A 27,962-nucleotide genomic window follows, 5' to 3' on the forward strand; every position below is an offset into this window, starting at 1 on the left:
GGGGGTTTACAGTCTTAATCCCCAGTTTACAGATGAGGAAGAACTGAGGCCCAGAGAAGTTAAGTGACTTGCCCAAGGTCACACAGTAGGCAAGTGGTGGAGCCGGGATTTGAACCCATGACCTCTGACTTCCGGGCCTGAGCTTCCGGGCCAGTAGACCACACTGCTTCTAGTTTCTTCTCAGTGCTCCAGAGAGGCTCTGGTTGGGTTCTGCTTAAGCGCCACTATCTTCCCTGGAAGCACCTTCTATTTATGTTACACCATTTCCCTTCTCTGTAATTTCTTTGAATGTCTGTCTTCCCAACTAGATTGCAAGCTCCTTGAGGGCCGGAGATCGTGTCTATTAACTCTAGGATATTGTACTCTCCCAAGCACTTAGTACAGTGCTGCCCACACAGTAAGCACTTAGTAAATAACCTTGATGATTGATTGAATACAGGAAAAGGTAGGGAGAGCTTTGTTTCTCTTTTGCGGGCATGAGGTTGCATTGCTGTGCTTTCAGGGAAAGTAAGGTCACCTCCTAACTCAATAGGAGGCAGAGTGGCCTAATGGAAAGAACATGGATCTGAGGGTCAGGAGTTGTAGGTTCTAATCCCGGCTCTGCCGCTGGTCCCCTGATTCCCCTTTGGCAAGTCCCCTTCTTGCCATTAGTAATAAAATAATAATAATAAATGGCATTTATGCACTGAACAAAGCACTGGGGTGGATACAAGCAAATAGGGTTGGACCCAATCCCTGTCCCAAGTGGGGCTCACAGTCTCAATCCTCATTTTCCAGATGAGGTAACTGTGAAGTGACTTGTGACAAGTGATTTGCCCAAGGTCACCCGGCAGATGAGTGGTGGAGCTGGGATTAGAACGCATGACCTGACTCCCAGGCTGTGTTCTCTCCACTGAGCTATGCTGCTTCTCCATAATAATAATAATGATGGCATTTATTAAGCGCTTACTATGTGCAAAGCACCGTTCTAAGCGCTGCAGAGGTTACAAGGTGATCAGGTTGTCCCACGGGGGGCTCACAGTCTTCATCTCCATTTTACAGATGAGGTAACTGAGGCCCAGAGAAATTAGGTGACTTTGGGCAGAGCCGGAATTTGAAACCACGACCTCTGACTCCAAAGCCCAGGTTCTTTCCACCGAACCACGCTGCTTCTCATCAACCAGTAGTATTTCTTGAGTGCTTACTATGTGCAAAGCAGACAAAATTGGTAGACACACTCTCTGCCCTCAAGGAGCTTACAGTCTAGAGGGGATTTCCATGATTCTATGACTCCGGGGATGTTGCAGCTACTCTCCCTGGAGGGGGGTTAGGAATGGGGCGGGGGGCAACATTTTGGAACATGAGGAAGGGGTCTACTGTATACCCATCTCCCCATAAATCAATCAATCATATTTACTGAGCACTTACTGTGTGCAGAGCACTGTACTAAGCATTTGGGGTCATCATCATCCAAGATATTTGAGCATTTACTAAGTGCATATATCAGCCCTCCCAGCACATCGTCACCTGGGACCATTCTGTGAGCCAATAAGAGGTTAGAGTGGACACCCAGAGTGTCTCTGTTTATTTATATTAATGTCTGTCTCCCCCTCTAGACTGTGAGCTTGTTGTGGGCAGCAATTTGTCTGTCTTTATATTGTACTCTCCTAAGCACTTAGTGCAATGCTTTGCACACATTAAGCGTTCAATAAATATGACTGAGTGAATGAATGTCAACCCCTTTTATGTACATGTAGTTGAGCTCTTATTGGATCCCTCTTTCCTAAGGAGCTTCTCCTCCCTAGAATACAGATCAGGAAAAACTACACATTGAAGGTGAAGTGTGTGTGTGTGTGGGGAAGCGAGGTGAATATAAATTGAAATGGAATTACAGCTATGTACAATTAGTCCACCAGAAACACCATTCCTCACATTTTTACTGGGGATCGAGGCCATGTTTTATGCACTGGTTCCTCCCAGATGCGCCAAACTAATGTGGAGAGTCAGCAAACTCTCTGCTCTTTGCCAGGTGCTGCTTGTGCTACAGGAGTGAACCTTTATCTGCTTGCCCATCTGTCCTCTTCACTCTCGTCAAATGGTGTTCTGGGGTGTCATTCGATGAAGTTATGCAGCAGAACGTGGCAAGCTGTGATATAACGTGACAAGGTAGAGAAGAGTCAAACCCTCCCGGGAGAAGAGTCACCAGCCTGAGTTCCCCACGCAAACCCTTATTTGTCTTGCTCTTAAAAGGTTATTCAGACAGACAGGCTTCTTTAGTCTCAACTTGGTCCACAGCTTTAAACCAAGTCATCTATGGGACAGAACATGGAAGATATGCAGGTTCTCAAATTTCTCAAATTGACGCAATGGCTTGTGGAAATAAATCGTTCTGTGTACATCTCCCCACTCGTCACAAACCTTCATTCACCTCGGCATCTAACAGAAACTCCTTATCTATGGCTTTAAGGCACTCAATCAGCCCTCCTCCTAATAATAATAATAATAGTTGTGGGGTTTTTTAAGTGCTTATTATGTGCCAGGCACTGTACTAAGCGCTGAGGTGGATACAAATAAATCGGGTTGGACACAGTCTCTGCCCTGCAAGGGGCTCACAGTCTATTCCCCATTTTACAGATGAGGTAACTGAGGCACAGAGAAGCAGTGTGGCTCAGTGGAAAGAGCATGGGCTTGGGAGTCAGAGGTCATGGGTTATAATCCCAGCTCTGCCACTTGTCAGTTGTGTGACTTTGGGCAAGTCACTTAACTTCTCTGGGCCTCAGCTCCTTCATCTGTAAAATGGGGATTAAGACTGTGAGCCCCATGTGGGACAACCTGATTACTTTGTGCCCCCCCAGCACTTAGGATAGTGCTTGGGATACTAGTGCTGGTGTTAGCTGGTGCTAGCACTAGTACTAGTGCTGAGAATACTAAGTGCTTGGGACCAACTTGTACTTCCCAAGCGCTTAGTACAGTGCTCTGCACACAGTAAGTGCTCAATAAATACGATTGAATGAATGAATGAATGGGAAGGACAATCCCCATTGTTACTATTATTATTATCATTACTATATCTACCCCAGAGCATAGCTCAATGCTCAACAGATTCATTCATTCATTCATTCAATCGTATTTATTGAGTGCTTACTGTGTGCAGAGCACTGTACTAAGCGCTTGGGAAGTACAAGTTGGCAACATATAGAGATGGTCCCTACCCAACAGATGGTAACTGAGTGCTTACTGGGGGCCGAACACTATTATTACTGCCATTTTTCATGCCAAGTAAGTTGGGTTAAAATTAATGGTGCAAGGATACTTCTTCTGTTAGGTTCTTTCAAGTGGCACATGAGGGAGTCCAAACAACAGAACTTTAGTCAGCTGGTTATATGCTGACAGGTTACACATTCTTTCTCTTTCAGTATCCATCCACGTCTGACCTTAATGATGATCTTAGTTAGCCCTCTAAGGTTCAGTTCAGCCAACCAGAGGTATGTATTGAACACTTACCGTGTGCAGAGCACTGTGCTAAGGGCTTGGGAGAGTACAAGGCAACAGAGTTGGTAGTCACGATCCCCGCCCACAGGAGCTTACAGTCTCGAGTTCATTCCCTAGCCTTTACTCCTGCCTCCATCTCTTCTCTTCCAGTCACTCAGCAGGATTCCCATGGGCAGGGTTGCACACCTGTTCCATCCTATGGTAGGAAGTTTCCTTCCATCCTAATGAAATAATCTGGCTTGATGAACTGTGTCAGGTTAGGCTAAAAGTAATCCCTGGGTCACTTTGTTCTGAGATGGCCATGCACTTCGGAGAAGCAGCGTGGCTCAGTGGAAAAAGCAGGGGCTTGGGCGTCAGAGGCAGAAGGATCTGGGTTCTAATCCCAGCTCATCCCCTTGTCTTCTATAGTAAAGAAGCAGTGTGGCTCAGTGGAAAGAGCCCGGGCTTTGGAGTCAGAGGTCATGGGTTCAAATCCCAGCTCTGCCAATTGTCAGCTGTGTGACTTTAGGCAAGTCACTTAACTTCTCTGGGCCTCAGTTCCCTCATCTGTAAAATGGGGATGAAGACTGTGAGCCCCTCCCCCCCCCCCCGTGGGACAACCTGATCACCTTGTAACCTCCCCAGCGCTTAGAACAGTGCTTTGCACATGGTAAGTGCTTAATAAATGCCATCATTATTATGTGGGAGGGGGACTGTGTCCAACCTGATTTGCTCGTACCTACCCCAGAGCTTAGTATATTGCCTGGTACATAGTAAGTGCTTAACACAGTTATTATTCAAATTATTCTGAGTCTGCCTAGATGAGCTGTGGGTATTTCCAGGGAGAATATCCAATTTTTCCCCAATTTTACACAGGGTATAACAGCTCCCTGAAGCCAAACAAATGCCTTGGGATTTGGTCCATGGAGACCGGGGGAAGATTTGTTGAGGAACACACCACTAATTTGTCTTCAGAACCTGATTTCACCCTGCCTATTTGAGTGACAGATTGCATGCCATGCTTCCCCCTCAGGCTCAAAAGGAGAAGCAGCATTGGCCTATTGGATAGACCTTGGACCTGGGAGTCAAAAGGACCTGGGTTCTAATCCTGCCTCTGCTCCTTGTCTGCTGTGTGTTCTTGGGCAAGTCACTTCACTTCTCTGTGCCTCAGTTCCTTCACCTGTAAAATGGGAATTAAGATTGTGAGTCCCATGTGGGACCTGGAGTTTGTCTAACCAGATTAGCTGGTACCTACCCCAGTGCTAAGTGCGTGCCTGGCACAAAGTAAGTGCTTAACAGATACCAAAAAAAAGGGGAATTGTTTTATACCTCATAGGGATTAAGACTGTGAGCTCCAAGGGGGACAGGAACTATGTCCAACCTGATTAGCTCGAATCTATTCTAGCACTTTGAACAATGCTTGACACGTAGTAAGTGCGTAAGAAATGCCATCATTAATATGGACAGTGCTCAGCTCACAGTGAGCACTCAATAAATGCCATCAATTGACTGACTGATGTGTGGTTAATTGGAATTCTATAGTATGTTTAGCATCAACTTCCTTATATTTTGGGGATCCTGGTTTATCTTCTGAAACTGAAAATTCAAATGTTTTATTTCAATATTTTATTTCAGTCATTCCATAAAACGAATTTTATTCTTGTTTTAAGATAGGCATGTTTTGTCCGAAAACACAAATTTCATGGAATTACCCTGAAACAAACCTTGAGAACCATACTCAGGTGGATTCGCCGGGAAAAGAATCACTGCCCGTTGACAAATCCTTTCTGCCAACATCGGTTCCCCCGTAACTAACACTCTTCAAAGCCCAGTTAATTAAAAACTCCATCATGTTAGCAAAATTCATTCCAAAATAGGTCTTTCATTCAGTCAACAGATCCAAGGGTTCAGATTCAGTATCTGTGAAAGAAAGAATAGGAAGGTTTAGAGACAAAAGTCCCACATTTAGGTTTACGTTTGAGCTCTTGCTTTGTTCTTCCTTCTCTTCATTGAGCTCTGGTGGCTTTCTCCTACAAAAGCATCTGGCACATGCTGTTCGAGTGAATGTTCACGACATAATTTATTGAGTGCTTACTATGAGCGCTGAACACTGTACTAAGCACTTGGGAGAGTACAGTATAAAACAACAACAATAATAATAATAATAATAAAACAATAGGATCATCCCCAAAGTCCCTAGGCCCAGCTTCCCAGCCTAATCAATCAATCAATCAAATTTTTGAGTACTTACTCTGTGCAGGGCACTGTACTAAGCACTTGGGAGAGTGCAGCAGAATTAGCAGACACATTCCCTGTCCACAGTGAGCTTACAGTTTAAAGGCTGAGGGGCTGAGGGAGAGATGGATAAAGGGGGCAAATGGAAGTGCAAGGGCAACACGAAGGGAGTGGGAGGAGAGGAAATGAGGACAAACTTGGGAAGAGCCTCTTGGAGGAGATGTGCTTAAGCGCTTAGTACAGTGCTCTGCACACAGTAAGCGCTCAATAAATACGATTGATGATGATGATGCTTTTAATAAGCAGCGAGAAGCAGCGTGACTCACTGGAAAGAGCATGGGCTTGGGACTCAGAGGACATAGGTTCTAATCCTGGCCCTGCCACTTGTCTGCTGTGTGACCTTGGGCAAGCCGCTTAACTTCTCTGTACCTCAGTTACCTCATGTGTAAAATGGGGATTAAGACTGTGAGCCCCGTGTGGGCCAAACCGATTACCTTGTATCTACCCCAGTGCTTAGAACAGTGCTTGATATACAGTAAGTATTCATTCATTCATTCATTCATTCAATCGTATTTATTGAGCTCTTACTGTGTGCAGAGCACTGTACTAAGCGCTTGGGAAGTACAAGTTGGCAACATATAGAGACAGTCCCTACCCAACAGTGGGCTCACAGTCTAGAAGGGGGAGAACTTAACAAATGCCATCATTATTATTAATAAGGCTTTGAAGGTGAGGAGAGGGATCCTCTATGGGATACAAACATATTTACTATTTTACTATACTATACTATTACTATACTATTTTACTATATTTACAGTACATATTTACTATTCTATTTATTTTGTTATGATGTGCATCTAGCTATATTTCTATTTATTGTGATGACACCTGTCCACATGTTTTGTTTTGTTGTCTGTCTCCCCCTTCTAGACTGTGAGCCCATTGTTGGGTAGGGACCGTCTCTATATGTTGCCAACTTGTACTTCCCAAGGGCTTAGTACAGTGCTGTGCACACAGTAAGCGCTCAATAAATATGATTGAATGAATAAATGAATGAATGAATATGGAGAGGGAGGGAATATCAGAACAGAGGCAGGTCATGGGTGAGGGGTCAGTGGAATAATTAAATAATTACATTCTTCCCAAAAGGGAAGTTCAATTTGCCGTGTGGAATAAATTTTACATAAACGTCCTCTGAATCCCAAGCCCGTGTTCTTTCCAGTAAGCCATGGAAGGGAAGAAATCTTGGACAACTGGTTGGTGATGGTTGGGGTAGATTGATTGATCTTTTCCAGGCCTACATGATTGCTCTAGATTGTCCACTAGATTGTAAACTCTTTGAGGGCAGGGATTGTGTCTTCTTATATGGTATTCTCCTAAATGCTAGTACAGTGTCTGCACAGAGTAAGCAGGCATTAAATACCCTGGTTTGCGCATCTACATCCCTCCATTTTTTGTGGGCTGATCAGTGAGCATCTAACTTAGGCACACATTCCCCACATTCAAAGGGATTTTGGTGCACTGCTTCTAGGCATTCTTTAGACAAAAATCCCTAACTATGAGATCTACACGAGGCATATTTTATTATGAATGTGTTGTCCTACTCTCTGAATACAGTGAACTTCTTTCTCCTTCGAGGATCTCCGACTGATGTTCGCTAGGAGAGAACTGGTCCTTATAGTCGGCCTCTAAAATATAATCAAAAAACAAAGATACTTTAGGATGATAGCTCATTAATTAATTACTACAAAATAATCTACATATTGGTCGACAAATGTGCATAATAAAGGCAATAAAAATAAGAAGAATGACATTTATTAAGCGCTTACAATGTGCAAAGCACTGTTCTAAGCGCTGGGGAGGTTACAAGTTGATCAGGTTGTCCCACGGGGGGCTCACAGTCTTAATCCCCATTTTACAGATGAGGTAACTGAGGCACAGAGAAGTTAAGTGACTTGCCCAAAGTCACACAGCTGACAATTGGCAGAGCTGGGATTTGAACCCATGACCTCTGACTCCAAAGCCCGTGTGCTCTTTCCACTGAGCCATGCTGCTTCTCTAATAGTAATATTACTAATATTAGTAATATTAATAGTTTTCCCAGTGTATTTCTGAGGAGCTCAAAGCACATTATGTATATTTTCTCATTCTGGGAGTTGCAAGGATTAGGAAGAAAGGAGGTGTGAACTCCCATTTACAAGTGGGAATCAGACCTGTGTATTCCTTTTAACAAAAATAAACATACTACTTTGAATGAGAAGAGTGATTTTTTTCAACAAACATACCATCAGGTGGGAACTGTTCTTCTTCCTGGGATTCTTGAGTTTGGGGTGAAGCTGGAGGAGCTACGACTAAAGTAAAAATATGCATGAACCGAAAGGCTTAAGTAGACATCTGAACTAATCGTCTGTTTCTTCACAAGTTACAGCGCACACTTCTAAGTTTAAACCCGTTTCTCTTCCCCCATTAATGCCTGCTATGCCAATAAGATGGCACATTGTGGAAAAAGGAACGGCTAAATTTAATTTGTTGGGAGTGCAATAGAGTCAAAAAATCCAATCAACCCACCTAAATAAGTGATGGGTTTTGACAGGCTGAGAGCAACGGGGTCTTCCTTCTCCCCGTTTTTCACCCTTGCTGCTTCTTCCCATCCTGCTACTGTCACTTTCTCTCTCCTCTCCCACCTCTCACGCTCCATTCTCCTGGTCTTTGCAGATTTCTACGCTGTTCCACTTGGCCAGTGGCTTTAGGTCACCCTGAACTGGGTTGTAACCCAGCTGATATGGGAATTGGGGAGGACAGGGACATCTGTTGGGTGGGGGGGCTCCACTGGAAACCTGGTGTTCACAACTGGACATAGCGCTTAGAACAGTGCTTGGCACATAGTAAGGGCTTAATAAATATGATTATTATTATTACCTGTTCTCCCTCTCCCTTAAACTGTGAAGCCCCATGTGGGATAGGGACTGTGTCCAAACGTTATTCTTTTGCACCGACCCCAGTGCTTGGTATGGTGCTTGTACTTGCCAAGCGCTTAGTACAGTGCTCTGAACACAGTAAGCACTCAATAAATATGACTGAATGAATGAATGAATGGTTGGCACATAGTTAAGCGCTTAACAAATGCCATCATCATCATTATCAACGATGTTAGCCCTCTCTCAGCCCACTTGAGGGCTAAGAAATACCACCACTGCAGCATGGCGCAGTGGATAGACCATGGGCCTGGGAGACAGAAGGTCTTGGGTTCTAATCCCAGTTCCGCCACCGGTCTGCTGTGCGACCTTGGGCAAGTCACTTCACTTCTCTGGGCCTCATTTTCCTCATCTGTAAAATGGGGTTTGAGACCGTGAGCGGCACGTGGGAAAGGGACTTTGTCCAACTCGATTTGCTTGTATCCACCCCAGTGTCTGGCACAAAGTAAGTGCTTAACAAATACCATCATTATGATTAGGGTCAGAATAGAAGGGGCAGCAACTCCCGAGACTCTCAAAGCATGATGAGGGAAAGGAGCAAACTCAAGAGGAAGAGGCAGGAAGTGAAGGAAAGGACCCAAGGCCACCAGGAAAGACGTTTAGAAGGAGGGGAGGCTGGGGAGGTCTGCATATATCCAATGGAGTCACCAGAAGAAACAATCTTCGCAGGTGAATTTTGATTCTGTCGGCCATGAGGAGCCAAGTTCTTTCCACTGGGACTGGCTCTCAGCAGGGCTGGCTCTCTTAAGACTGTAAGCTCGTTGTGGGCAGGGACTGTGTCTGTTGCTGGGTCATGCTCTCCCAAGCGCTTAGCACAGTGCTCTGCACACAGTAAACACTCAATAAATACGATTGCATGGATGCATTCGTTCTGAGATACTGAGATGCTTTTATTTCCTGAGTAAGCTTTTGAAAAGCAGATACTGATTTTAAGGACTTTTACTGTTCATAATCTAGGAGCAATTACATTTCAAATGTTGTAAACCTTGCTGGAAGAAGAACCTGGTATTTTAAATTTTCACAGCCCGAGTGGAAGCAGCACTGCGTAGTGGAAAGAGCATGGGCCCGGGACTCAGAGGACCTGGGTTCTAATCTTGGCTTTGCTAGGTATCTGCTGTGTGACCTTGGACAAGTCATTTAACTTCTCTGGGCCTCAGTTCCCTCATCTGCAAAATGGGGTTTCAATACTGGTTCTGCCTCCTATGTGTTGGATCATTTTGGACCTGATTTGCTTGGATTTACCCCAGACTTAGTACAGTGCTTGGCACATAGTAAGTGCTTAACAAATACTACAATTACAAATGCTACATAGTTAGAGAACATCACAATATTTCAATTAAGATCTTACCTGGAGTATATGGTTGATATGTTGATGCTTCTCCAAATGCTACTAGTTTCTCCTAAAAAAATCCAAAAGGGCCGGAGTTGGTGGGAGGGGAGAGGGCTTAAATGTACCACAAGTGACGCTTTACTATTACTATTATCAACAAAACTGTACCAGAATATATTCCAAATGGAATTTCCCAGATTTTTTTTTTAATCATAGTTCAGGATAGTGACTACATGATGGGTGTTTTCTCAGATCCATTTTCAATTTTGTGTAGAGGAATACACATATGTTTTGGGGAATACAAAATATTAGAAGTGGTTGGCACTTGAGATCCAGTGCTATGAGAATTTGTCAGGAAGAAAAGTTCCCTAGTTTTGCACTTTCCATGGTCAGGATGTGGTCAAACTTCCTGAATCAACTAGTGAGAGCCTAAGACTGAGAGGTAGAGGGCCCAGGTTTTACTCTCACCATTGTCACTGGCTTGATGGGTAACCCTTGCGTGAGGCCACTTAACCTCCTTGAGCTTCAATTTCCTCATTTCTAAAATGGGGATAAGATACAGGCTCACCCTATTCTTAGATTGTGAGCCAGTGTGGGACAGGAAATTGGTCTTGTCTGATTATCGTCTATTAATCCCAATGCTTAACATGGTGCCTGGCAGGGAGTAAGCGCTTAAAAAATTCCATCACACTGGGAAATCCCAGATGTCGGGGCATTTTGCGCTTAAAATTGTTGGAGTTGACTGGTCAAAGATAAAGTATGCTTGAGTTAACATCAGGAAAGCTTAATTCTGAGTTTGCTACACTCATCAGCCCTCAAAATAGATATTACCTAACCATGGCTAGGAAGGTCGGAGCTTCACTGTATAAAGAAAGGGTGGTGATAAATGGCTTAAATTTAAAGCTTCTATAGAATGACAAACAAAATGCAATGTTGATCTCAAAGATGGAAGCTTTCAAAATGGGGCTTATCGTCTGAAACTGTAAGCTCCTTGTGGGCAGGGAATATGTCTACCAAATTCATTATAGTGTTCTGTCCCAAGCGCTTAGTGCAGTGCTCGGCACACAGTAAGCATTCCACAAAGACGTTTTATTGATTGATTGAAATGAATTCATACTCTGCCTCAGTCAGAAAATCAAAATGGACACAGCTCACCAAATCACCAAGCCAGCGACAACTTTTTCCTCTGTTGCCTGACATTGCTATATCGAACAGAGAGGAATGTCTTTCTGGATATTGAACTTTAGACAAGTGCGTCACCACATCATCTACATGTAATGCGGTTTAGGGTTCCAAGATGCCAAGCGGGAATGTCTTGCTTGGAAGACAAAGACCTACCTGGGTCTTGGTCATCAGGACCAGCTCTGAAACCCAATAGATATAGGAACTCAGAATTAAACTCTACTAAGGATAATTGGAGACTACATTTGTCCTTGCCTATACATATCCAACATCCTTGATAGTGTCACACCTGGACGTTACAAACAATATGCAGGCAATCAATTAATCTCATTTATGAAGCACTTACTCTATGCAGAGCACTGTACTAAATGCTTGGGAGAGTACAATAGAGTTAAGGAGACACAATCCTTGTGCTCAAGAACCTTACAATCAAGTGAAGGAGATGGGCACTAATAATAATAATAATAATAATAATAATGGTATTTATTAAGAGCTTGCTAGATGTCAAGCACTGTTGTAAGAGCTGGGGTAGATACATGATAACCTTACTTAGGGAAGCAGTGGGGCCTGAGAGTCAGAAGGACCTGGGTTCTAATCCCGGCTCCGCTGCTTGTCATCTGTGTGACTTTGGGCAAGTCACTTAACTTCTCTGTGCCTCAGTGATCTCATCTGTAAAATGGGGATTAAGATTGTGAGCCCCACATGGGACAACCTGATCACCTTGTATTCTCCCCAGTGCTTAGAACAGTGCTTTGCACATAGTAAGCGCTTAACAAATACCAAAATTATTATGATTATGATTATGATTATTATTAAACCTGGCTCTATCACTTGTCTGCTGTGTGACCTTGGGCATATTACTTAACTTCTCTGTGTGCCTCCATTACCTCATCTATGAAACAGGGATTAAGACTGTAAACCCCATGTGGGACAGGAACTGTGTTCAACCTAATTTACTTGCATCCACCCCAGCACTTAGTACAGTGCTGACACATAGTAAGTGTTTAACAAATACTATTATTATTATTATTATTATTAATATTATGTTGTTAAGAGTCCCTGTCCCTTATGGGGCTCACAGTCTAAGTGGGAGAGGGAACAGGCATCGAATCCCTGTTTTACAGTTGAGGAAATCAGGGCTCAGATAAGTTAACTTATTTGCCCAAGGTCACACAGCAAGTAAGTGGCAGAGCCAGGATTAGAACCCAGGTCCTCTGACTCTCAAGGCTCATGCTCTTTCCATCAGGCCAGGTTGTGGGGAAGCAACCAAGTTTAAACATACGTATATAAGAGCTGGGTGTGTAACAAGGAAGTGCAGACTCAAATGCATAGGTGATACAGTAGGGAGAGAAATAGGCTGGAGAGATTAGTCAGGGAAGGCTTCCTGGAGGAGATGTGATTTTTCATAGGACTTGATGGATGGGGAGGGTGATGCATTTGAATATCTCATTGGCTAGCTAGCTCCATTACTATGACCTCATCCTGACGTCGGAAAATACCTGGGACAGTGTTTACCTTCTTTAACAATAGGAATCCACAAGAATTTCCCCATCTTAATAATAATAATGGCACTTGTTAAGCACTTACTATGTGCCAAGCACTGTTCTAAGCTCTAGGGTGGATACAAGTTAATCAGGTTAGACACAGTACCTGTCCTAAATGGGGCTGACACTCATAATCCCTCATTTTACAGATGGTAGGCGAAGTGAGTGACTTCCCCAAGGTCACACAGCAGACATGTGATGGAGCCGGAATTAGAACCCAGGTCCATCTGATTTCCAGGCCCCTGCCCTATCCACTAAGCCATGCTGCTTCCATTTCCTCAGTGCGAAGTCTGGTCCTGAACAATAGTACTCAATAATCTCACCCCCTCCAATCTTACCTCACTGATTTCCTCCTGCAACCCAGCCCGCAAGCTTCATTCCTCCAACACCAACCTACTCCCTGTATCTTAATCTCGTCTATCTCACCGCCAACTCCTTGCCCATGTCTTCTTTCAATAATCTCACCCCCTCCAATCTTACCTCACTGATTTCCTCCTGCAACCCAGCCCACAAGCTTCATTCCTCCAACACCAACCTACTCACTGTATTTTAATCTCGTCTATCTCACCGCCAACTCCTTGCCCATGTCTTCTATCTGGCCTGGAATCCCCTCCCTTTCACATCCCACAGCCCACACTCTACCCACTTTCGAAGCCCTACTAAAAAACACATCTCCTCCACGAGGCTTTCCCCGACTAAACCCTCATTTCACCTACTCTCTTCCCCTTCTGCATTGCCTATGCACTTGGTTCAGTAACCTTTAATCACTTATATTCACCCCACCCTCTGCCCAACAGCATTTATGTATATATTTGTAATTTATTGTAATGTCTGTCTTCTCCTCTCAACTGTAAGCTTGTAGGCAGGAAAATGTCTATCAACTCTGTTGTACTGTACTATCGCTTAGTACAGTACTCGGCACACAGTAATAGCTCAAGAAATATCACTGATTGATAGCAAATGTAGAATATAAGCTTCCTGGGGGCAGGAATTGTATCTACCAACACTGCTCTATTATATTTTCCAGGGTCTTAGTACAATGCTCTGCACTCAGTAAGCACTCAATAAATATCATTGATTGACTGAAATGTAACAGTCCAGCTAGGATCCACCTTCTGTGTTTATTAAATATGTGTTTACAGTATATTTTCCACTTATAACTGCCAAGTAGATCATTCAAACTTTCCTTAAATAGCAGAAGTTTAATGAACTTATTTTTTTAGATTTGCCTTCACACTTAAACATATAATTTATCCTTATTAACCCACAGGCTATAAAAGTCATAATCGGAGTCACCTTTCCACTATATTATTTTGTGGTGTTCTTTCGCCTCTTGAAAGAACCTTAATAACTCCTATTGCCTAAAGTTGATCACTACAAATCTCTACTTTTGTTGGGCCTGCAAAAGACTTTCTGTTGACCAAATTTTTTTTTTATATTTGGTTTACTACTTATCCGCTTGTGCATTATTTCAATGTATAGAAATATTCCTTTTTAAGTCTCTTTGAATACCCCACGTAGAATACTAAGAATATTACCTTTTAATATAAAATGAGACCAATACAAGAGGTCTTTGAGGAAATCATATGAGATACTGGAGAAATATTGGGATTCCTGTATGATTGACGTTAGGGTCGTGCATTCTCTCTATTTCTGTTTTTCTTCTATCTAATGGTTTAATTTGGCAATGAACTCATCAAAACATACCTTAGAACCTGCACCTACCTGAATTAGGTCACTGACGAGAACCTTCATTGTTTCTTCTTTTATTTCAACATTTTCTAAGTCTGTGAGGACAATCCACTTCCCATTCTGGAATTTCACAGGCATAGAAAAGACGATCCCCTCAGGAATACCAAATTGGCCTGAGTGCAGGAAAAGTCCCCCCACCCCACCCACCCCCAACACAAAGAGTAATTACACACATAGTAATTCCCGGTTATCGCCTTCCTCTACTTTTTGTATGGATTTGCCATAGAAATGGACATATAGTAATAATAACTGTGATATTTGTTAAGTGTTTACTCTGTGTCAAGCGCGGTTCTAAATTCTGGGGAAGGTACAAGACAATTAGGTCAGACATGATCCCTTTCCCGCACAGGACTCACAGTTTAAGTAGGAGGGGAACAGGTGTGGAATCCCTATTTTACCGATGAGGTAACTAAGGCACAAGGAAGTTAAGTGGCTTGCCCAAGGTCACAAATCAGGCATGTAGCAGAGCTGGGATTAGAACCCAGATCCTCTCACTTCCAGACTCATTCTCTTTCCACTGGGCCATGCTGGGAAGTCGCTCCCCTCCCATGATTTAAATTCAACATTGAAACACTGTCAAAATAATGAAAACTCCATGATGACACCTCTAGAGTCATAGAGGAATTGTTGGTAATGGAATGAAGTCTCTCTCTACTTCATCATCATTAAAGCCTAGGTAATGGCATATTTGACAGCTATAAAAATGCACTTGTAGAGCATAATGCAATCTATTGTAAATTAAACTATTGACTTAAAAATATTTGGTCTCACACTTTGTAAATATGCCATCCCTAAAAACGTTACCTCGGGGAACCTAGACTTCATTATTCTGTATGCCGACGGGATTTGGAAGGCCCAGAATTATGCTTCCCTGCAAAGCACTTCTGCTTCTTTCCCTCCATTTTCTACCATCCAGATGTCCTAAAAACCCATGTTTCACAGAGAGCTTGAGTATAAAAAGGCCAAAATTATCACCTCAGCGGCACTTTCCCTTTTACTTGCTACAGCTCTAAAATATTCCTATTTAGCACTGCGCTGCTTATTCTAAAGTCAAGACACTTTATTCATTCATTCAATCGTATTTATTGAGCACCAAGGGAGGCAATTGACTCAAGGTGCACCATCAGGAAGGCGATGGTAATTGGAAATTGGTAAGCAGTTGGTCTTTGGAAGCATACAGAGACCGAGGAGGGGGACAAATCAGAGGTTCAACAGACATCTGCATGACATCATTGCATTAGAGAAGCAGCGTGGCATACTGGATAGAGCGCGGGCTTGGGAGTCAGAAGGTCATGGGTTCTAATCCCGGCTCCGTCACTTGTCTGCTGGGTAACCTTGGGCAAGTCGCTTCAGTTCCCTCATCAGGAAAATGGGGATGCAGATTGTGAGCCCCACATGGGACGGGGACTGTGTCCAACCTGATTTGCTTGTATCCACCCCGGCGCTTCGTATGTACTTAATACCACAGTTATTATTATTATTATTATTACATTGCAAACTCCTGTGGCTTAATGTAATAGTGTCATACAGAATGGGAGGAGTGGCAGTTGGAGTAGAGAAATAGTATTTGTTAAGTGCTTACTGTGTGCAGAGCACTGTATTAAGTCCTGGGAAAGAATATAGAGGAGGGATAGACACAGACTCTGTCCCTTGTAGGGCTCACGTTTATTTCCCGGGCTTGGCACAGCTAAATGTTGAAATTGGCCCCAGCTTTATCTGTGGTACTTTAACTGAGGGTACGCAGGCCTGGGACCGTGCAGATTTCAATAGCTTTGCATGTCTAGTTTGTGACGATCCTTCAGATTCTGCCAGGAAATTAGTTACACTCTAGGAGTTAGATTCAGAATTTGAAAAGTGTGCTTCAGGATACTCCTAAATGAAAGTTTAATGGCAGGAAAAAAATTAATGAGTCTCCAAGTGTGTAACGCTTCCCCAGGAATTATTAGAAGGAAAGGGCTTGTTTAATGCAACGTTTTCATGGTTGCCTTGAAATTGCTTTATTCTGCAATGACATACTGGTGGATATAGTTCAAAATGATATTAAAATGCCCTAAAGAACTGAGGAATTTAATGAGTCAGAATACACAATCTAGTCCTCCCTTTTGGACTGTGATCCCTAAGTGGGAGAAGGACTGCATTCAGTCTAGCTACCTTTCATCTACACAAGTGTTTAGCAGAGTGCTTGGCAAATAGTGAGCGCTTAATAAATGGCATAATTACTAGTATTATGATCATCTAATGAGCAGGGAGGAATGGCTTTGTGCATGCCATTTTTCAAAGATCTCACTCAATTACAGAGCCCAAAGAAAAATGTGAGGTTTTTTTTTAAACGTATTTCCCTGGGCAGATAATAATTATCTACAATCTCGAGACACTTCATGGTGAAAACACATACAAGAGGCATCTACAAAGTTCCTAGATTTTTAAAAAAACAAAGTTTTACCGTTACTTATTACCCCTAAAGACACAATCTCCCCTGGAGGTGAATCCTGGTACCAATACTTCAAAGTAGTGGCTATACTGTGAGCAGGTGAAATAGCTTTAGACTGATTTTGACTGGAATTCAGCAAATTTAGCTCAGCTTTAAATTCCTTATTTATCCATTCACTGCAAGAAGAAAAAGAAGATTTAGGACATTGTGTAGTAGTATTACTTTAAAGCAGGGAATGGGAAAAATGGCAGGAGATCACATACCATCTTTGAATTCTAGCCCTTCACAATGGATTGACTGGAATCACAAACAAATTAAATCATCCTCTGGCTCTACTTTAATGGATCTGTGGGTTAGCAATAATAATAATAGTAATGGCATTTATTAAGCGCTTACTATGTGCAAAGCACTGTTCTAAGCGCCGGGGAGGTTACAAGGTGATCAGGTTGTCCCACGGGGGGCTCACAGTCTTAATCCCCATTTTACAGATGAGGTAACTGAGGCCCAGAGAAGTTAAGTGACTTGTCCAAAGTCACACAGCTGACAATTGCTGGAGCCGGGATTTGAACCCATGACCTCTGACTCCAAAGCTCCTGCTCTTTCCACTGAGCCACGCTGTTTCTCGAGAGCAACGAGATTCCCATTCCATTTTTTGCAATTGGCAAGATTACCACACTAGCTTTCTGTACTATGGCTGATTTTGATCTAAATTTACTCCATACAGTTAGTGTAATTCCTCTACCAACTAAAAAACAAAATATGTTTTACCTGTCATAGATCATGCCTAAGAGAGGACGAGAATAGTTCGGAGGGCCCCATATAGCACTGTCATATCTGTAGAGCTTTGCTTTCCTCAAGTCAATATAGTTGCTACCGGTGATATTTCCCCAAACTATAACATCTTTGATCCCTGCCAAGGAGCAGAAGAAAACAATTAGCGAGCATAATACTTTACACTGAAATAGGGAATACACTGAAAGCTACCTGAAAACCGGTTTACAACTGCGCTGAAAACCGCTACCTAGAGATCCAAAACAAATTTCAATCAGTCATTTATAATTCTCCTACAGTGATCTCAAAACGCCCATCCAAGATGGTAAAAGCCAGCACTTAGTACGGTGCTCTGCACACAATAAGCACTCAATAAATACGATTGAATACGACTATAGAGCACAAACACCCGGAATTCAATTATCTTAGTGTGTAAATGGACACTTGCTAATTTGATATGTAATACACCTTTATGCACCAGTAAGTCTAGCTAACTTGAAAATTCTCTTCTCTTGGCCTCAGTTACCTCATCTGTAAAACGAGGATTAAGAGTGTGAGCTCCACAAGGGACGGAGGCCGTGTCCGACCTGATTAACTAGTAACTACTCCAGTCCTTAGAACAATGCTTGGCACACAGTAAGCGCCATGACAAGTACTATTCTTATTTTTAAGTAATCTCACTAAGGGCAAGGGACATGTCTGCTAATTCTGTGGTACTGTACTCTCCCCAGTGCTTAGAACAGTGCTCTGCACATAGCAAGCACTCAACCAGTACCATTGATTGATTAAGTGCCTTTTCCAAGGTCATATAGTAATAATAATAATAATGGCATTTATTAAGCACTTACTATGTGCAAAGCACTGTTCTAAGCGCTGGGGAGATTACACGGGGGGCTCACAGTCTTAATCCCCATTTTACAGATGAGGTAACTCAGGCCCAGAGAAGTTAGGTGACTTGCCCAAAGTCACACAGCTGACAATTGGCAGAGCTGGGATTTGAACCCATGACCTCTGACTCCAAAGCCCGGGCTCTTTCCACTGAGCCAGGCTGCTTCTCTACTATAGTAGACAAGGAGTTGAGCTGGGATTAGAACCCAGATCCTTCTGCCCCCTAGGCCCGTGGTCTATCCACTCACTGAGCCATGTTGTGTCAGAGGTCATGGGTTCAAATCCCAGCTCCGCCACTTGTCAGGTGTATGACTTTGGGCAAGTCACTTAACTTCTCTGTGCCTCAGTTACCTCATCTGTAAAATGGGGATTAAGACTGTGAGCCCCACGTGGGACAACCTGATCACCTTGTATCCTCCCCAGGGCTTGGAACAGTGCTTAGAGAAGCAGCTTGGCTCAGTGGAAAGAGTGTCGGCTTTGGAGTCAGAGGTCATGGGTTCAAATCCCGGCACCATCAGCTGTATGGCTTTGGGCAAGTCACTTCACCTCTCTGTGCCTCAGTTCCCTCATCTGTAAAATGGGGATTAAGACTGTGAGGCCCTCCGTGGGACAACCTGATCACCTTGTAACCTCCCCAGTGCTTAGAACAGTGCTTTGCCATAGTAAGCGCTTAATAAATGCTATCAGCGCTTAGACCAGTGCTTAGCACATAGTACGTGCTTAATAAATGCCATTATTATTATTATTATTATTATTATTATTATTATTTGAGAATGGGTCACTTTACCGCAACCCTCCTGGTGCTTAAATCATTTATCAAGAGGAAGAGGAGTACAGGGGGAAATGACAGGGATAAGAAACGGTGGTGGCAGAGGATAAGCTGTGGTCAAAGGCTACTGTGTGCCCGTTTGGATGACTTAGAATAACATTATTATTACTATCATTAGCACTGGCATTACCTCAGCGCTTTGCTATGTGATAGACCGTGGGGTAGACCTAAGGTTATGAGCTTAGACACAGTCTCTGCCCTACACGGGGCTCACAGTTGCTTGATTCCCATTTTACAGATGAGGAAACTGGGGTCCAGCAAGTCTAAGTGATTTGCCCAAGGTCACACAGGAGGCCAGTGGTGAAGCTGAGACTCGAACCTGGGTCTCCAGATTCTTAGTTCTGTGCTCTATCCATTAGGCCACCCTGTCTCCCTAAGGCCACATGAGCCAGAGTTGAGTGAGGCCTACTCATCTCCTATTTTGAGAAGCAGCCTGGCTCAGTGGAAAGAGCCCGGGCTTGGGAGTCAGAGGTCATGGGTTCTAATCCTGACTCCGCCAAGTGTCAGCTGTGTGACTTTGGACAAGTCACTTAACTTCTCTGTGCCTCAGTTACCTCATCTGTAAAATGGGGATTAAGACTGTGAGCCCCACACGGGACAACCTGATCACCTTGTATCTCCCCCAGAGCCTAGAACAGTGCTTTGTTTTGTTGCCTGTCTCCCCTTTCTAGACTGTGAGCCCATTGTTGGGTAGGAACCACCTCTATATGTTATCGAATTGTACTTCCCAAGTGCTTAGTACAGTGCTCTGCACACAGTAAGTGCTCAATAAATACAATTGAATGAATGAATAGTAAGCGCTTAACAAATACTATCATTATTATTACTATTATTCCTGTTTGTAAATTCCAAAGAGAACATTTAAGGGTGAAGGAAATTCATCATATTTATCTTTTTGACTTATTCTTCTCTAGATGATCTTCAGGGGTCTGTAAATTCACTGTGGGCAGGGATTGGACCTACCTACTCTATTGTACTGTACCCTCCCAAGTGCTTAGTACAGCGCTCTGCACAGAGTAAGTGCTCAATAAATACCATTGATTAATGGATGCCAATGCTGCCCATATAGCAAAGAAAAATAGGATAGAAACATGTCTCCCATTGTTTTTTAAGGAGAATATATGATTGTCTTTCATATTTTTGAATGATCAATCAATTGTATTTATTGAACGACTTGTTTCTACGACTAAACTTTACAAAAATTCTTCTGGATTGATTTTCCTCTCCATGACCTTAAAATGTGGGTTTTTTGTTTTTTGTTTCCTTCACTCTAGTTGGGTTTGAAATCCTAAATAGAAAGATAAAGGGTGTCAAAAAACTGCCAATTTTGGCCATCTTCACTGAGAGAAAATGAATGTCTACAGCAGGGGTGGCCAAACTTTGGTTCTTCTCCCCTTGCAGTCTCTTGCTGTGTAGCTTGCACACGTGTGTGCATATAGCTTTAATTCTATTTGTTCTGATGATTTTGACACCTGTCTATATGTTTTGTTTTGTTGTCTGTCTCCCCCTTCTAGACTGTGAGCCCGTTGTTGAGTAGGGACTGTCTCTATATGTTGCCGACTTGTACTTCCCAAGCGCTTAGTACAGTGCTCTGCACACAGTAAGCGCTCAATAAATACGATTGAATGAATGAAAACTGTCAGTAAGCTGGGAAGCATTTACCTTTTTTGACTGTAAATATTGTTCCCTTTGCTGTCTCCTACCTCTCAATTTTTACCATGAAAATGGAAATGTAAAACAAAATATTAAAATAGCATTGTTCCAGAGAAGTACAGCAAACTGGAGTTGATATGTGAATCATAAGAGCTACCAAAAATAAAAATTGTCCTATAAAATATGCATAGGAGTTTATCATACTGAACCCCTAGATATGCATTATAATGATGGCATTTACTAATGTGGAAGCCAACTCTTAATCAGCTTTACTCCATCTTGTTTTCAGTCTCCGTTTCGCATTCGTAGAAAGCAGAAGCAGCAGGAGCAAGAACAAGGGCTTGGGAGTGAGAGGTCCTGGGTTCTAATCCCGGCTCCGCAACTTGTCTGCTGTGTGACCTTGGAAAAGTCACTTAACTTCCCTGTGCCTCATTTATCTCATCTGGAAAATGGGGATTAAGACTGTGAGCCCCATGTGGGACAACCTGGTGACCTTGTATCTGCTCTAGTGCTTAGAACAGTGCTTGGCACATAGTAAGAGCTTAACAAATACCATCATCATCACCATCATTATTATTATTATTCATCTATCTTGTTTTCCTAAATCACGCTTCAGCCGCACCCTTCCCCTGTCATCCATTTCAGCCTCCCCATGTCTTCAGTTATGAAAACTGGAGCCGTACTTAACTGGATTCTGTTGTTGGTGTGAAAGAAGACCAGGCCAACCACGGATTATAAATACCTAACTCTCCCAACTTTAAGGGATGAGGTTGAGCCTGCTTTCAGGGTAACGGACTTGTCTGTCCTCATCAATACCTGACTGTGAGCTTGTTGTGGGCAAGAATGTGTCTCTTTGGTGTTATATTTTACTCTCCCAAGCACTTAGTACAGTGCTTTGCACACAGTAAGCGCTCAATAAATACGATCGAATGAATAACCTCACTCTCATAACCCACACATGCACATACGCACACAAACGCACACCTATTTCTAGACTGTGAGCCCATTGTTGGATAGGGATTGTCTCTGTTGCCGAATTGTACTTTCTAAGTGCTTAGTTCGGTGTTCTGCACACAGGAAGCACTCGATAAATACGACTGAATGACCGAATAGGCACAAACTAGTTGGATGTTTTCAAAGTTCAGTCATCATCATCAATCGTACTGTACTAAGCGCTTGGGAAGTACAAATTGGCAACATATAGAGACAGTCCCTACCCAACAGTGGGCTCACAGTCTAAAAGGGGAGACAGAGAACAAAACTAAACATACTAACAAAATAAAATAAATAGGATAGATAAGTACAAGTAAAATAAATAAATAAATAAATAGAGTAATAAATATGTACAACCATATATACATATATACAGGTGCTGTGGGGAAGGGAAGGAGGTAAGATGGGGGGGATGGAGAGGGGGACGAGGGGGAGAGGAAGGAAGGGGCTCAGTCTGGGAAGGCCTCCTGGAGGAGGTGAGCTCTCAGCAGGGCCTTGAAGGGAGGAAGAGAGCTAGCTTGGCGGATGGGCAGAGGGAGGGCGTTCCAGGCCCGGTGGATGACGTGGGTTGGGGGTCGATGGCGGGACAGGCGAGAACGAGGTACGGTGAGGAGATTAGCGGCGGAGGAGCAGAGGGTGCAGGCTGGGCAGTAGAAGGAGAGAAGGGAGGTGAGGTAGGAGGGGGCGAGGTGATGGACAGCCTTGAAGCCCAGGGTGAGGAGTTTCTGCCTGATGTGCAGATTGATTGGTAGCCAATGGAGATTTTTGAGGAGGGGTTCAGTGTACCTCAGGTCCCATCCTAAGAAGCGGATCTTTTCACTTGCTCTGAACACCTACTAAAAATACGCCCTGGTAAACTTCTGCTCCCTCCAAGCTGCCTGGAATCCTGGTCGCACTTGGGCAAAGGCGACAGACTCACCTGAGGATGTTATTCTCAGCTTTCTGGCCAGGAGCGCTTTCGCTTTGTTTTCCAGTAGCATTGCCACAGCGATAATGTTCTCCTGCCTGATGGATGGGGCGTACTTCATGAGGGATAACGTCTTTAGGTTCACAAAGGTCCTTCCCGCCACAATGACTTTCGCTTCCCGCTTGGCGTTCTTCTCGATCAGGGACCCGTATCGTCTGCACTTGGTCATCTCCCCTCTGAGGCAAAGTTCCAACGACAGGACCTCCTTTTCCAAGGTGTCATCGAGCAGGATGATCACATCGGCTTCGAAGAAGGCTGTCCCGAAGTCGGTGTGCTTCGAGATGTTTCGGAGAAGGGGGGCCGCCAGGTCCTGAGCGTCGATGACGAGCCCCTCGAGAATTCTTTGGTACCGGTGGCTGTCTAGGAGGTGTATGCTTATCTCTGTCTCCATCCCAAACACTTCTCCGCTCGCCAGGATTGGAATCAAGGTGTAGCATGCGGGAGCAGATCCCCTAATTTATATTAGAGAGGATACAAATCAATCGATTATATTTATTGAGCGCTTTCTGGTTGTGCTGTACTAAGCACTAGAGAAGGGTACAGTAGAAGCGGAGAATCAGCGTGGCTCAGTGGAAAGAGCATGGGCTTTGGAGTCAGAAGTCATGGGTTCAAATCCCTCTCTGCCAATTGTCAGCTGTGTGACTTTGGGCAAGTCACTTAACTTCTCTGTGCTTCAGTTACCACATCTGTAAAATGGGGATTAAGACTGTGAACCCCCTGTGTGGGACAACCTGATCGCTCTGTAACCTCCCTAGTGCTTAGAACAGTGCTTTGCACATAGTAAGTGCTTAATAAATGCCATTATTATTATTATTATAAAACAGAGTGGGTAGACCAGTTCCCTAACCACAAGGAGTGTACTTGTCCTTTTACCCTGAGGAGGAGATGACATGGTTCAGAAACATTTATTCTCTCTTCACCATGTTTAAGTTGTGGGACTGTTTCACCCATTTTACAGATAGGGAAACACAGCCACAGAGAAATCAGATATTTTGTGCTTGTTGTCGATAAAAAAATGAAAACTGCCATTTGGACTCCTGGTTCTCATACTAGCAATTTCAAAACAATATGTTTAACCACTTTTATATAAATGACAGAAAGAGTACTCGCTCACCGAAATGGAATTACTCAAATGAGCATAACGCTATCATAGGCTCTCAGGCCAATTCCATAAAAGTTAATACTGGATTAAATGACTAAAGGGACAGATTTACATTGGATACTCTCAGAAACAAAATGATGAAATAGTCTGGGGAAAAAAAATGAGCTCAATTTTCACATTTTTTTGCCATAGTATGCCAAGAGGAACTGGAAATATAAAAAGTCACTGAAATAGTCTAGTTTATGGACTCTTTGCTTCCTGAAATAGAAGGACGAATAGAAATTCAGCAAGAATCTGGATTCCTTTGTTGGCCTAGCACAAATAGTCATAAAATTGAAAAAAAAAATGCTTCCCTTTTTCCTAAACAAAAAGCAGGCTGATTTAAGGACACGATTTCAATGAAAATGAATTCAATAAACTGGCAGTCATTACTCAAGGATCAGTGTCTCTGTGTCCAGAAAACTTAGAAAGGTTAAATGTTCATAAAGGAGGCTATTGTTTCACGTTTTAATTTCAGCAACTTTTAATTTATATGCTCTTAAGTGAAATCTCGGAAACCATTAAAAATCCACACCCAAAAGAGTAGAACTTCCTGACCTTGCTTGGGTTTAGGGAGAAGAAGGTAGGCAGGCAATTTTTTTTTATGGTATTTGTTAAGTGCTTACTATGAGCCAGGCACTGTACTAAGTGCTGGGATAGATACAAGCAAACCGGGTTGGACACAGTCCATGTCCCACATGGGGCTTACAATTTTAATACCCATTTGTCAGATGAGGTAACTGAGGCACAGAGAAGTGAAATAACTTGCCCAAGGTCACTCAGAAGACAAGTGGAGGAGCAAGGATTAGAACCCAGATCCTTCTGACTCCCATTAAGTGGTCAGTAAATACCATTGATCGATTGATTGTTGGAGGAAAGACAAAAACGGTGGAAATGAGTACAAGGGATGGATTGTGGGGAGTTTAGAAGAATGAAGTGGGGAAGAAATTAGGATTCTCAAGGGAAGGGAAAATGCTTAATTCACTGCATTTCTCTGAGTGGGATCTCAGAAAATACTCTTACTCATCTATCAGTCAGATAGAGAAGCAGTGTGGCTCAGTGGAAAGAGCCCGGGCTTTGGAGTCAGTGGTCATGGATTCAAATCCCGGCTCTGCCAATTGTCAGCTGTGTGACTTTGGGCAAGTCACTTAACTTCTCTGTGCCTCAGTTACCTCATCTGTAAAATGGGGATTAAGGCTGTGAGCCCCACGTGGGACAACCTGATCACCTTGTATCTTCCCCAGAGCTGAGAACAGTGCTTTGCACATAGTAAGCGCTTAATAAATGCCATTATATCAGTTAGTGGTATTTATTGAGCACTTACTGTGTGCACAGCACTGAACTAAGCATTTGGGAGAATATTATATAACAGAGCTGTAAACACTTCTCTGCCCACAGTGAGCTTACAGTCCTACTTCCACTACTATTCCTGCTACTACTGCTATTAGAGGAACACTGAGTTGAGTTGGAAAAGATCCATAAGAAGTCAAAAAAAGGAGCCGGTATAACCCAAAAGGAATCAATCAATCAATCAATCGTACTTATTGAGTGCTTACTGTGTGCAGAACACTGTACTAAGCACTTGGGAAGTACAAGTTGGCAACATATAGAGACAGTCCCTACCCAACAGTGGGCTCACAGTCTAGAAGAGGAAAGGCACAGATAAACCACTGAAAGAGTACAGACAGGGGTGAAGAGAAACAGCATGGCGTAATGGATAGAGCACAGGACTGGGAGTCTGCTGTGTGACCTTGGGCAAGTCACCTCACTTCTCTGTGCCTCAGCTACTTCATCTGGAAAATGGGGATTGAGACGGTGAGCCCCACATGGGACAGGGTTGGTGTCCAGTCCAACCCAGCACTTAGTACCATGCTGTGCGCATATTAAGCAACTAACAAATACCATAATGATTATTGTTATTATTTAAGAGAAATAGAGAAGGAAAGGCAGGAAGACAAGCAGTGTAGTCGAGTGGAAAGAACATGGGCCTGGGACTCAGAAGAACCTGGGTTCTAATCCTGATTCTGCCACTTGTCTGCTGTGTGACCTCGGGCAAGTCACTTCACTTCTCTGTGCCTCAATTACATCATCTATAAAATGGGGATTAAGACTGATTAGCATGATTAGTGTAAATCTAGCTAGTAGTTACTGTGCCCAACTCAATTATCTTGCATCTACCCCAGCACTTAGTACAGTGCCTGGCAAATAGTAAGCACCTAACAAATACCACTGAGTGTTTGGCACATAGTAAGTGCTTAACAAATACCATCATTAAAAAAAAAGAAGGAAAGGGAAATCATTAATTCATTCAATCGTATTTATTCAGTGCTTACTGTGGGCAGAGCACTGTGCTGAGCACTTGGGAAGTACAAGTTGGCAACATATAGAGACGGTCCCTACCCAACAGCGGGTTCACAGTCTAGAAGGGGGAGACAGACAACAAAACAAAGCATATTAACAAAATAAAATAAATAGAATAAATATGTACAAGTAAAATAAATAGAGTAATAAATATGTACAAACATATATACATATATATAGGTGCTGTGGGGAGGGGAAGGAGGAAAGGCGGGGGTCATGGGGAGGTGGAGGAGGGGGGAGGAAAGAGGGGGCTCAGTGTGGGAAGGCCTCCTGGAGGAGGTGAGCTTTCAGTAGGGCTTTGAAGGGAGGAAGAGAGCTACCTAAGCGGATGTGTGGAGGGAAGGCATTCCAGGCCAGGGAGAGGATGTGGGCCAGGGGTCGATGGCGGGACAGGCAAGAACGAGGCACAGTGAGGAGATTAGCGGCAGAGGAGTGAAGGGTGCGGGCTGGGCTGGAGAAGGAGAGAAGGGAGGTGAGGTAGGAGGGGGAGAGGTGATGGACAGCCTTGAAGCTGAGAGTGAGGAGTTTTTGCCTGATGTGTAGTTTGATTGGTAGCCACTGGAGATTTTTGAGGAAATCACCTCCGTATTTTTACCAAGAAAACTCTGGGGATACACTATCAGAATGATTGTAGATGGAGGTGGGATGTTGTGGGAGAGATGTACCCATGGTGTTGCTACGGGTGGGAGGTGAATCGACAACATAAGACAAGATGAGTAGAAAGAACATGGGACTGCAAGTTAGGTGATGACTCCAGGTTGTACTCCCAGTTCCATCTCTGGCCTACTGTGTGACCTCGGGCAAGTCACTTCAGCTCTCTGGGCCTCAGTTCCTTCATCATTCTGCCACTGTGGTCTGATGTTGAGTGTGAGGAAGAAAAGTTAAAGACAGGAGCTAGGATGCTATTGCGTCACAGTAGCAGCTCAGCATCTCTTCCTCCTCCTCTACCCATCACTGTGGGGTTTTCCAACTGAGAGCTTTTCTCCTGATAGTAGCAACAGGAAGAAACCCTTTTGTTTGTCCACTCAATAGAAAAGAGCAGTAGCAGTTGATGTCCAAAAATTCACTTTCCTCCCAGTTCCCTCATCTGTAAAATGGGGATGAAGACTATGAGCCCCACGTGGGACAACCTTGATTACCATGTATCCCCCCAGTGCTTAGAACAGTGCTTGGCACATAGTAAGCGCTTAACAAATACCAACATTATTATTATTATTATTAGAGGGATGGTCCACCAGGAGAACAAAGATTGTCAGCAGCTTGTCCATGGCAACAACAGCCATATCAGAGAATAATACACACTTAGTCCAAAGTGGAATAAAAGGACTAAAAACTTAACCCATACTGAAAAGACAGAGGCCACTGTGTAGCACCATACTGAAATCTCTTTTAACTAACCCAGAAAATGAGGTTATTTTTGCTAGAGTGTAAACCAAACATCTGGACTTGTTATAGTGTCA

At 43.4% G+C, this 27,962-nt stretch overlaps 1 protein-coding gene across 3 annotated transcripts in view; it reads right to left on the minus strand.

The window, feature by feature from the left end:
* Positions 1 to 5,061: 5,061 nt before the first annotated feature.
* Positions 5,062 to 27,962, minus strand: part of MDH1B (malate dehydrogenase 1B) — a 31,369-nt gene continuing 8,468 nt past the window's right edge. For all 3 annotated transcript variants that reach the window (XM_038749423.1, XM_038749422.1, XM_038749421.1), the window contains 8 exons: positions 22,953 to 23,452; positions 17,668 to 17,809; positions 16,912 to 17,075; positions 14,442 to 14,581; positions 10,009 to 10,060; positions 7,971 to 8,036; positions 7,290 to 7,373; positions 5,062 to 5,370 (listed from right to left, as the gene is read on the minus strand). In XM_038749423.1, the coding sequence (XP_038605351.1) occupies positions 5,333 to 5,370; positions 7,290 to 7,373; positions 7,971 to 8,036; positions 10,009 to 10,060; positions 14,442 to 14,581; positions 16,912 to 17,075; positions 17,668 to 17,809; positions 22,953 to 23,452 (1,186 nt within the window). In that variant the 3' untranslated portion in view covers positions 5,062 to 5,332. The remainder of the gene's footprint in view (positions 5,371 to 7,289; positions 7,374 to 7,970; positions 8,037 to 10,008; positions 10,061 to 14,441; positions 14,582 to 16,911; positions 17,076 to 17,667; positions 17,810 to 22,952; positions 23,453 to 27,962) is intronic.

The sequence above is a fragment of the Tachyglossus aculeatus genome, chromosome 7, assembly GCF_015852505.1.
Source record: "Tachyglossus aculeatus isolate mTacAcu1 chromosome 7, mTacAcu1.pri, whole genome shotgun sequence".
Taxonomy (NCBI): Eukaryota; Metazoa; Chordata; class Mammalia; order Monotremata; family Tachyglossidae; genus Tachyglossus; species Tachyglossus aculeatus.